This window comes from Scatophagus argus, chromosome 16 (genome assembly GCF_020382885.2).
Source record: "Scatophagus argus isolate fScaArg1 chromosome 16, fScaArg1.pri, whole genome shotgun sequence".
Taxonomy (NCBI): Eukaryota; Metazoa; Chordata; class Actinopteri; family Scatophagidae; genus Scatophagus; species Scatophagus argus.
In genome coordinates, this window is record NC_058508.1 from 5507689 (window position 1) to 5519603 (window position 11915).

At 43.5% G+C, this 11915-nt stretch overlaps 1 protein-coding gene across 2 annotated transcripts; it reads left to right on the forward strand.

The window, feature by feature from the left end:
• Positions 1–553: 553 nt before the first annotated feature.
• LOC124073011 (glutaryl-CoA dehydrogenase, mitochondrial-like) lies at positions 554–5941 on the forward strand. 2 transcript variants are annotated; one of them, XM_046414874.1, is made up of 12 exons: positions 554–704; positions 1081–1196; positions 1594–1626; positions 1757–1897; positions 2413–2475; positions 2818–2988; positions 3089–3218; positions 3716–3932; positions 4104–4207; positions 4401–4526; positions 4905–5065; positions 5173–5941. In XM_046414874.1, the coding sequence occupies exons 2-12, from the start codon at positions 1094–1096 to the stop codon at positions 5244–5246; spliced, it is 1323 nt and encodes a 440-aa protein (XP_046270830.1). In that variant the 5' UTR covers positions 554–704; positions 1081–1093; the 3' UTR covers positions 5247–5941. The 2 variants fall into 2 exon arrangements, with proteins under 2 accessions (XP_046270830.1, XP_046270831.1); XM_046414875.1 differs by lacking the exon at positions 554–704 and adding an exon at positions 798–821.
• The last annotated feature ends 5974 nt before the right edge of the window (positions 5942–11915 follow it).

An 11915-nucleotide genomic window follows, 5' to 3' on the forward strand; every position in this document is an offset into this window, starting at 1 on the left:
AATGACACAAGCTGACGCAGTAAAATTGTGATTATTCCTTCCACAATCAAACAACATAGGGGTTTATTTTATTGAATGCGCCACCTTTCTGGTACAGTTAGGCAATGCCATGACTGCACTTGTGAAAAATGGTTGCATTAAGAGTTCTTATTGGCCTCCAGTAAAAAATATTTTTGAGTGGAAAAGAAGAACTCAGATAGCTGCTTTGGGGACTGGGAGGCTAAGGACTTGAATAAATTTCCATGAACGTATTGCTAAAATGGCAGCTACTGTTACCCTTCCTTGATTCTTTTTTTTTTTTTTTTTAACAAAAATGAAATATGATCATAAGCCTCAGATATCCACGCCTCTTACAGTCACTCCTCCGCTAGAGAGCCAATCAGAGTCGTCTGCAGGCTGGCTGAAGTATCTTCTAAAGGCAGCCATCTTCGGTGATGATGGCTGGCCACAGTGCAGCAATTCATTTCTGTCTTAAGACTCAGATTTTATACGTGTTGCTTTCACATGCAGAAAATCGTTGATTTTGCACAAAACAGTTGGCCAATCCTTAATCTTTGGCATATGCTCGATGATGTCGCCACACTCAATATGGCAGACTCAGCTTGGTCCGCTTTACGTAATGACGCCACTGTGTGATCTGGCGTTCAGTTTCAAGACAGACCAGAGCCAATTCAGATTAAGGATTGCTGTCCGATTCAGTAAAGGTAAATACTTCTGATACAACTGCCTCAGTGGTTTCACCGCTACCCTCAACGCATACAATACAATGTTGCTATGGTCATTCGGAAATTAAGCTTTTAACACCCAAGTTATGAACTATAGTGAGTTAGCGCTGTTAGCTTGTTGCTACAGTATCTTACGATTTATTTTACCAAGTTGAGTTGACTGTCTGTCCAAGGTCTGTTCGCTTGACACGTTGGCAGGTGTTGCAGTTAGATATTACAGGGAAAATGTCCCAACAGCAGTTCACTGCACTCAATTTACCAGTTTTAGAAATGAGAATCAGATGTATATTCTTGAATTTCCCTCGGGATCAATAAAGCATCTATCTATCTATCATCTGTAACGTTTATTTGATAGGCTAATCTTCACCATGGCATTGAGAGGTGCTGTGTGTCGTCTGTTGGCCAACCCTCGCAAATGCGCCATCATCTCAGCTTCCAGAGCACAGGGAACTGCAACACCTGTCAGATGGGGTAAGTGCAATGACAGCATGCCAGCCATACTGCTAACTTTGTTTAAAGGGACCGTTCACTACCCACCAGGGTAGTTTAGAGCATCCACAGTTTAGTTTGCAAGTGTTAAGTCTTCTACTTACTGCACCGTGGGTCTCAGACTAACACAGCTCCTCTGTATGTGCTGCACATATGGCAGAATTGACAATGAAGTTGACTTTGACTCTCACATCTGCCAAAAAAGAGACCCATGGTAGTATTAAATCTGAAATCATGTTTGATATACTGCAGTCTTTATTTTGATGTTTAACAAATGTATGTAGTATTTTTAAAATGATTCAGGAAGTGAATTTCAAATTAGATCTTGACATTTCTTGCACAATTCAAATCATTTTTTTCTGGTTTGAACTTTCCACAGATGCAGAGAAGACTGAGCAGAAGACTAAATCACGTAGGTGTCAGCAGTTCCTCATTTCTCAAATCTGTTAGAAGTTATAGTTTCGATTTTGTAGCTCTAACTAGAACATATTTTTAACTACCGTATTGTTTTCATGCTTTTGAATTGTTCCCCCTTCTGACAGCTAAAGTTCAGTTCAACTGGCTCGATGCCCTGGACCTTGAGAGCCAGCTGACGGAGGATGAGATCATGATACGAGATTCCTTCCGGACCTACTGCCAAGAGAAGCTCATGCCTCGCATCATTATGGCGAACAGAAATGAAGGTGAGTCCTTCTTTTCATTGCTTGATTTTACATTCAGCTCTCATGAGTTACCATGTTGCCTTGACATCCATAATGTTTTAGTGTTTGTACTGAAGACAAATTGTTAAAGAGTAATTGCCTCCTCTTAGCATATTTAAAAGATGCTGCAAACTTGACACAGGACAGCCACTGAAGGAGAAGTGGCATCATGGCTGTGTAGTGTGTGACCGCTGCTCAGCATAGCACAAACAGCCACCGGCGCTTGCGGCTAAAAAGTTAGGAGCACCTGCTGTCAGACTCTCCATGTCCACAGTGGAAACACACAGTACACTGGAGCTTTAACTTTTACTAGAAACACATTCATCGCTTTTTGAAAAAGTTTCTCTAAGGAGCCTGTGTTGTAGCTGCTAGGTTGAGAGGCTTTCTGGTGTGTGTGTGTGTGTGTGTGTGTCTGTAGAGGGGCTTTAATGTTTAATGTTTTTTAAATTCAGGATGATTTGAAACATGAGAGCTTGTGTCATTTTTCTTTTTGTCAGTGTTCCACAGAGAAATCGTGTCAGAGATGGGAGAGATGGGCGTCCTGGGCCCAACTATTAAAGGTGAGTCTGATAAGGCCCGCTTGATTTGACGTTCACACCGTTCACGACTCGCTGCATGTATGACACGGAGGTAACACACATATGGTATATGACCTTTAACATTTTGAAGACCCAAACAGACGGTACCACAGATGTGTGTTCACTGTAGCATTTTATGGTGAAGTGTAACACTTTATCAGGTGTCTCAGATGGACTTTGCCTGTGTGTACTCTGCACCCGTGTTTCGTGTTTGTTTAGAGAAAGTTTAGCCCATAAAACCTTACGTTATTGCTTAACTTTATTTCATCTAGTGCTTTACATTTTGTTTGAATAACGCTGACTGTCCTTGTGATTGATACAAAGGTTATGGCTGTGCTGGGACAAGCTATGTGGCCTATGGTTTGATTGCCAGAGAAGTGGAGAAAGTGGACAGCGGCTATCGCTCAGTCATGAGTGTGCAGTCGTCGCTGGTCATGCACCCCATTAATGCCTATGGCACAGAGGAGCAGAAACAGAAGTATCTGCCCAGGCTGGGTAAGAAGCACCAGCAATAGATGGGTGAAAATGAATCATTAATGCATTAACCACAAAAAGCCAGTAATGAGTGACTGAGCTCTTGGTTTGTCCCTCCCAGCTCGTGGAGAGATCCTCGGTTGCTTCGGCTTGACGGAGCCAAACCATGGCAGCGACCCCAGCGGCATGGAAACCAGAGCCAAATACAATCCATCCAGTCGCACCTACACTCTCACAGGCTCGAAGACCTGGTGAGTAGTGGAGATCTACAAAATAATAAGAAATGCTTCTTGCTCTGATAAACATCATTTCTTTGGACATTTGATGACCCGTGTGGGGGGGGTTCACTCTATTGTCAAGACCTCGAGTCATTGCACATTACTGAAAGAGCAGAAATATACGTGAATGTTCATATTAGATTAGATTTTAGCTCAGTAAGAATGTTTCAAGCCTCTGTGCCCCTGTGTCATCAGTTGTCCACATGGTGGTGCTCTTCACAGTGAAAGTACTGTATGAAACAGAGGTTATCTTTTTGATTAAGTGTACTTTTTTCAGTCAGTAATCCAACTAGATCAGTCTATTATGGTGTAGATCCAAGACAAAAGTTATGCAAGAGGAGATCTCACAAAAATGTCCACTGCGCAGTGTGTTTCGCAGAACAGATTTTAGGTGATTCTCTGTAGTTGGTAAGTACAGGTTCACATAGGCAAAGGCGTCTCCCTAACTCTGCCTTTGGCTCCACCTTCAGGATCACCAACTCCCCAGTGGCAGACATTGCTGTAGTCTGGGCCAAATGTGACGATGGAAAGGTTCGTGGCTTCATCTTGGAGCGTGGCATGAAGGGCCTCTCGACGCCTAAGATCGAGGGAAAGTTCTCCCTGAGAGCCTCCGCCACTGGTATGATCCTCATGGACGAAGTGGAGGTCCCTGAGGAAAACCTGCTGCCTAAAGCCTCAGGCCTCGGGGTGAGTGGAGTGAAACCACTTTTAACTGTGTGCCTTTACTCTTAAATGTTCATTATATACTCTTTTTACTCTCCAACTTTGTTACTATACACATTATACAGTGTAGCTTTCTTCCTACACAACACACAGCACTCACTGCTACTCATGCATCACTCATTTTGCTGCCTCCAGGGTCCTTTTGGCTGCTTGAACAACGCTCGTTACGGTATTGCATGGGGTGCTCTGGGTGCTGCAGAGTTCTGTTTCCACGCGGCTCGACAGTACACACTCGACAGGTCAGATGTCCCAGCTGCTGTGTCATGTCACCTGTGGTCATACACACGTTGTATACATTGTATTATTCTCTTTGCACTCGTCTTGTAAGGCAGTAATTAAGTTAAAGTGGAAAAAAAAGCTATTTTATTGCTCCTTAGTGAATCTGATTATTTATTGAACATGACGATAGCATAGTGTCGTTTACTTAACCAGAATCCAGTTTGGAGTACCACTGGCAAGGAATCAGCTGATGCAGAAGAAGATGGCCGACATGTTGACAGAGATCACCATTGGTCTACAGTCCTGTCTGCAGCTGGGAAGACTCATAGATGAGAAAAAGTAATAACAGCTGTATCTTCTCACTGCACTGTGATGTGATGATCGATGGGATATGATGTGGTGTAGAACAAATATCTGGTGCATAACATTTAGTGGCTAGCGCTAAACACGTACAGCACCTGAAGCTGTTACAAGTTTTGGTATTTGGTCATAAAACAAAGTATTGGATAAATTTAAATCCAGACCTAATGGTGGAAAAGTTAAGGGATCACCAAAATATTTAAAATTCATCCTCTGGGGATCATGACTACCTGTGCCAAACTGAAAGGCTTTCCCTGTCTACTGCTGTGACGACATTTCAGTCTGGATCAGAGTGGTTGATGACCCACATTGACATCCCCAAAGTAACGCCAAACAAATATGGTGTTCTCCTAACAGGGCAGCCCCAGAGATGATATCCATGCTGAAGAGAAACAGCTGTGGTAAAGCCCTCGACATCGCCAGGCAGGCCAGAGACATGCTGGGAGGAAACGGCATCGCAGATGAGTACCACATCATCCGCCACGTCATGAACCTGGAGGCTGTCAACACATACGAAGGTGAGGAGGAGAAGGAGGGAGAAAGTGTTTCATATAGTGTTTTTCAGTCATCTGTGTTCCACCTACAGCTGGGTTGCACCTGTTGAACCTGTTGCCTCCTCCTCCAGGTACTCATGATATCCATGCCCTGATCCTGGGCAGAGCCATCACAGGCCTTCAGTCTTTCACTGTGGGGAAATAGACACCACCTCTCGCTGCTGCTCCCAACCAACAGGAGCCTAACATGCGTGTCGTCTCTGCAGCACTTTTCATATCATTTTGATGTTTGGTTATTTTTTTAACTGTATAGAAACAATGTTTGTTTCCTCTCAGAATTGTAGCATATATGTTTGAGCATTTCATTTTGAGCAAGAGAACAAATTACACTTTAAGTCTGTATTAAAGTGTAATTCAAAAGTGGCTATTTTTCTACTCTCAATCAGTTACTTTTCAGAAATTGTTTTTCAGCTCCCTATTTCCAAAATGTATTGACAAGTTATTGTATAGACGGTAACTGTTCTGAATGAGATTTGATGCTGGTTACTGATGTGCACAACACTAATACTTTTATTGTAAAAAAAAAAGAAAAAAAACATAACTTGTATGGCCATATCCTGTTTGGAACTGCCTGTGGAGCTATGCAGATGTTTTCTCTGTATGAATGTTGTCAGAGTTTATATCACACAGATAACATGATCAGTTGGCTGTTGGTTGGTACTGTTGGCAGCACGGTGATAACCTCTAGCACTTTAAGACTCTGTCACTGACACGCTATACGTGTCATACTCATGTTTTACCTGAGGTCAAGGGTGTCAGTGATAAATTCTTTAATAAATAAAAGTTGCTTAAGTAATCCAAATGTGTGCAAGGCAATAAAGTGTTTGACAGGGAAAGACACACACCTTGTGTGTTATTTCATCCTCAGTCCAAAATGTCATGATTTTTAATATAAACTGAAGTATGTAAATGGAAGGATTTATTGTGTTTATGTAGATGTGACATCAAGGCATGATGGAATAATTTCAAATACATACAGCTGATTCCCAGTCCAGGAGTCAGGCCCCTCCAGAGGGTCAAGTCTGAAGAGTCATGAGATGATCAATGGAAGAGGAAAGAGGGAAAAGGATGTCGAATTCTTTTTTTTTTCTTTCTTTAAATATTGGATCGTTTAATGTGTTTGATTGTCAGACATATTTAAATAATTTCAGCTGTCTGTGGGGAGGGTGTGTAAAGAAACCTGCAGAATGTACTGAAGATAAACACAAAGTTGTTACTCAGCAGCAGCTGACACACGACTGCACCTCATTCTGACATGATGTAATCCTGCGCCTGTGCTGCTCTGAGCTGCCATCAGGGCTCACAAATGTCAAAATGTCCTCTGCTGGTTTATTCAGGCTCACAACATCTTGCCCTTCATGAGGATACAGCACAAAGGAGCAGCGCAGTCCAGTTTGCCCCGAGTCAGCTGTCTTCAAAAACTGAGAGCGTAAGGAGGAGATTTGTGACAAGAGTAGAGGGCAGTGAGGGTAGAGGTGAAAATGGATGTATTAAAATATAGGAAAATACCAAGAAGTCAAATTTCCCAGGAATGAAGTCCAAACATCACTGTTAACACCCTGGGGTGCCAAGGCAGTAATCTCTCCAGACAAGACAATTCAACTTTATTTGTATAGCCCAAATGGTGTGTCTGCTAAATACTGGCTTGGAGGCAGTGAATACTTGTGTAAATATTTTTTTATGGATTCTACATTTGCAGTTAATTTACATTACTTTGTAGAGAGCTGTTTCGACTTTGATATTCAAAGGTTTTTCTGTGGAACAGAAACAATAGTTCTGCCTTTTCATCTCTCACTTGCATACTTTCTCTCTCCATCTCTGCCTCACTTCACATGCTGGACAAATAAAAAGAAGTGAACCCCTCAAAATGTTCTCTGTGCTGAGCAGATAATCTCTGCTTTGTTTTTTTCCTCTTTAAACCCATCAGGGCTTGAGGGATGTGGGGGTAAAGCAGGACCAGTGGAGAGATAAAGGCCTCCACCCTCTCTAGGTTCATTGCATGTCTGCCACTTTGAAATGGAGGGAATTAAGGAACTGGCAGATCCCTGGACGTACATGATGTCCAGCTGTGTTCTACATGGCACTTACATAATATTTTTTTGGTTTATGACCAATGGCCTTTCATCTTCTGGGCATGTGTGGATGTGATTTATTGTATCCTGAATGGACTATGTGTGTGGACTGTCCTTTCTGTCCTCACCATGTCCCCTGCTGTCTCTTTCACTTTCTCCCACTCTCATCCGGACATTAGCAGCAGCTATGGCAGCCTAACACTAGTTAGAAAGCTTCACATCTCAGAAAATCATCTGGATTGGAACCTCAGTCTCAATTAGAGACTTCACGATTGGATTGAGACTACACTCTCAAATGGAAGACAGTCTTTAAAAACATTTAGCAGGGACAAGCTACTAATCCTCTGACGACACTGAAATACAAGATTAGGATTTATGAGTTGGGATATGTGGGTGTGAGCAGTGCGACCACCGACATTCAACATGAATTAGAAACTCTGAATTGCCCATAGATGACAGTGTGAACGCGGTCATCAGTTAGACTTCATACTGTTATCTGTTATTTGGATGACTGTAACAAAATTTGAATGGGCACAACGTGTGGCGTAGTTAGTACGCTTGCCAGTGTACAGATGATTGAAATCCCTTCATGGCAATGACCTGGGTTGGAGTCTGGCATGCAGTCCTTTGCTTCATGTCCTCCTCTCGTACCCGATTTCCTGTCACTCTCTTTCACTGTCCTATCCATTAAATGCCCAAAAATATAGTAATAATAATAAAAAACTTCAAGGCCATTATTTCCTGGTGTGAAAGGCTGCATTTGTATTGTCTGGTTGGTCATTTGAGCTGAATAATACTAAAAACCTTGTTTTGTCACTATATGCCAAAGGTTTGGCAATAAAAGCATTGGTAGGCCCAGCGGTGGTCCCAGGCCACAGTAATGGGATGCTAGGATCTAACTAAGGGTCTGAGCACACCCCCTGCTGCACCAGCAGGTCTTGGCTTGACTTAGTCCGTTTGAGGGTCTGATCCACAGACATATTAAGAGACCTGGATATCACTGTGCCATTCAGCTTTTTTGCCATGGTATGTTTAGATGCTTTCTGAAGGTAACTGGACTCGATCCAGAGGTGAAGTGTCTTCAAGAACTTCAGACAAGTCCATCTGCCTTTAGATAATCCCTTCTGGAACAAAAACGTTTCCACACAGACCGCCATTTTAAAACAGCACACATCCAACTGGAAACAAGTTCAATGAGTACTTATTGTAGCACGTGCAGTGGGCCACACAACCCAGAAACAAAACAGGAGAGTAGATAATATTTGTAGCTACTTGACATGCATGCAAGAATTATTCAGGACCCTGTAGCATGTGGCCCCTGCTTCCTGTTTTGGTTCAGGTACTGCTCATTGTGATACAAGCTGGCCCTGCCTCCAGTGTCAGAAGCACATCCTGCCTCCCATGCAGATGAGTAATATCATGATGAACTGAACACCCTGAGGTACACCCATACATCACGGCATCAAGGGGGGAACTTTAAGGTACCTTGTGGAGTATTTGATCACTAAAAGGGCTACACATGGGTCCCCGTTGTGTTTGCATTGTGCACATGTAGAAGCCCGCTTGTACACGCTGCTGTTATCACGCTATTCTGCTGACTGACAGGTAAGGCACCAACAAACTCAAGCAATTCACCTGTAAAGGCAAGGAAGACCACTAGATATAAACAATGCAGGGTTTAAAATACAGACAGGCTTGGCAAATGTTTTATGAGGAAGTAAACTTTTTCATTGTGACTTCATTGTGAAAAACTTTCTGGATCTTAACAGCGAGATTTTCAGGTGCTTCCGTACCTTTTCTGGGTTTTAAGAGGTTACGCTGGACTGCGCTGGAAAGCGGTGCCTTCCTGTTATAACACCACAGCCTTCATTTACATCAGAGAAACCGCCAAATAGCTGCTGACTGATTTCCTACGAGACGACTTCTCGGTAACACAGCAGGAATTAAGGGCACGACGACAGCGGCATGTAAGCCCGTGTTGGAGACGTCATGTGGACGAGTGGTCCAAGAGGGCGGACCCGACAGTTCACAACTGCGGGCAGAGTGAGCGCTTCATTTCAGCACCGCGGACAGAGAGGGAGGCAGAGGTGGACGGCAGCCCCGACGCCGCCAAACTTCTGGGATTCACTTAACCAAGGAGAAATATCCTCTCCAAACATTTGGATGGATGGATTCCGTGTGAGGAGTATACCTTCTCATGTGTGGAGGACGGGCCAGCTTTAAGTGAGAGGGGAGGAAGCCAGGAGGAAGTCAATCTAAACTGGAATAATTATCCCCAATCATGAACGGCTATAATTTCACCGGCGTAAACGCCACTGATGAAGCACATGCGTACCCGTATTCAGCCTCAATAGACGAGCCCCTGTACAGCCAGTACAAGCCCCCGGTGAAGGACCTGATCGCTTTGCCAAAGGCAGTGGTGTACCTGCTCATGGCTGCCCTGGTGGTTGTTGGAGTGGCCTATGCTATTGTTGGACATCTCATCAAGGATCTGGCCATTGACATAGCAGGTACTTTCTACTAATTCTTCTAATTCTACTATATATAATAATGTACATTTTTATTTAAGTCAAGCTATCATATAACTCAGCCTTCACATTTAAGATGGAGTGTAGTGTGTGGTTCAGTCTTTAAGCTGGAGTGTAGTGTGTGGTTCAGTCTAATTTCCCCATCAGATGAACAAAGCAGAAAACCCTTCATCAACCCCACCAGTGAACGAAAGCCCATTTAGGGGCAAAAGCCCTGCTGATTCAGCACCATGGACAGGGCAGGTGTCGTCTCCCGGACAACAACAGAGGGGAGAGAGTGTATTTTCTGAGCAACGGGCCTTCGGAACAGTTTTCAGGATAACAGGCTTTCTGAAACGGGCTTTCAGTCCAGCAGCACATTATTCGAATGAATGGGGTTTCGTGTGAGGTGTTGACAACTGAGTATAAGAATGTATATAATTTAAATCAAATCAGGATATCTTTGGCTACTCCACAGTCTTTACATACACCCACTGGCACCTGCAGACTCTCTGTAGGTACATGCCTCTCATTGTCTTTTTCAAGTGTACCACACTTCAACAGCCACAGACCTCAAATCCTTTTTGGTATCAGTGGTATTAACTCTACATTCTTTGTCATTCTTGATTAGATTGTGTGTTGGGTCCAGCTGGTGATGAAGACAAGGATGAGGACAACAACCTGCAGCACATGGCCTCCAGCCATCTTCCTCCAGTGCATCCATTTGCCCACAATGCCTTTCATGTGTGGGACCAGGACGATGTGATCGTCCCTCTGCCCCACGATGTAAGCCCCCAGACCAGCCCGCTGCTGCTGGCTGCCATCCCCTACATCCCGTCTTTCTTCCCACTGTCACACAGCCCAACAGGTCTCAACTCAGACCTTCTTCAACAGGCTTGGATCAACCAGAGAGATCAGCATCCACAGGGACGCCTGATTTTGGACAAGTATCATGATCATGAACAGCCTTGACAGCTAGAACCCCAGAACACAATACACATGCAGATATGACTTTGATGTACTTAAGTGTGGCCGGGAAGAGACTGTTGTCATATGCAGTGTGTAGAAACCCTGTGTCTTGTTCCCCTCTGTTGTCAGTACACTGTGTCCTTCTCTCTTACACTTTGAATGATTGCTCAGAATTACACAACCTGACTCAAGACTTGCCTCTCTCAGATGTCATATCAATAGAAAAGTCAAAGCAAACACCCACAGAAAGGAACAGAAAGGAAACCCAAGGACAAAAAGAATTACCGGAGAAGACGACTAGATACCGTCTCTGTGCCTGAGCTTCAGGGAGAAGCTGTTCGACATGTTGGATCAGGTTTAGTAGACATCACATGTGGGTAAATGCTGTCACGGGTACATTACGGCATCCCTAATGTCTTATTTCTTTGTGGATGAAATAAAGATTTTCACATGAAAGACAAAGTAAGAGTGGAGCTCTTAGTTTAGGTGTGGAACAAGCCGATGGTATTTTTGTTCAAATTTTTGTTATTACTTTTACGCTTCGCTAAAAGGAACAGGAGGTCAGAAACTTTGCAGCGGTTACTACGTAACCTGCAGTCCTCACATCAACAAAGCCGCTTCCAACCTGTAAACCAACCAGCTGGCTGTCTCACATGCTTCGGTAAAATGTTATTTCAAGACACAGGGATTAGCTTAAGAGGAGGACTTAACGGAGTCCCAGCTATTCAACACGTACAACAACATGACTTAATCCTGCAGCCTTTACAGAAGGTCACGGATTCCCCCCCATCTGCTTTAAAGAGCACAAAAGTATACAGTATGAGATGTGCTGGGAAAGTGAGCTAATTTCTCATTTAATTCCAGCTCGCAGCAGGTTGAACTCTCAGACATCAGCTTGTTCTTAATAAAGGTGGAGAACATTTAAAATCACAACTTATTGTGCAGCTTTGGTTTGTCAGAACTAAATTCAATGATATTTTTAAAGCCCCTAGTTAAAATGTAGCAGGTGGTCAACCAAAGCTGTGGTCAACAAAGTTTTGATCTTTTGCAGGGAATACTGGACCAAGAAATTCCTCATTCTTGTTTACAACTCGTGTAATGCCATGAGGTCAGCCTGTGCAGCAAGAGCTTAGTAAGTTAATTTGAGTACTGCACTTTATCTGAACTTGGTTCTGGAGCAGAAAATACAACAGGGAACTGATGGGCACATGTTAAATGCCCAACACCCAAACAATGGCTTCTGTTTCATGACACACACACACACAC

What these genes read in the sequence shown, in the direction of transcription:
- LOC124073011 (XM_046414874.1), top strand. Translation starts at nt 1,094, where the DNA reads ATGGCATTGAGAGGTGCTGTGTGTCGTCTGTTGGCCAACCCTCGCAAA. An exon ending in TGCAACACCTGTCAGATGGG is followed by an intron (nt 1,197 to 1,593) that starts GTAAGTGCAATG and finishes AACTTTCCACAG; the next exon opens with ATGCAGAGAAGACTGAGCAG. An exon ending in TGAGCAGAAGACTAAATCAC is followed by an intron (nt 1,627 to 1,756) that starts GTAGGTGTCAGC and finishes CCCTTCTGACAG; the next exon opens with CTAAAGTTCAGTTCAACTGG.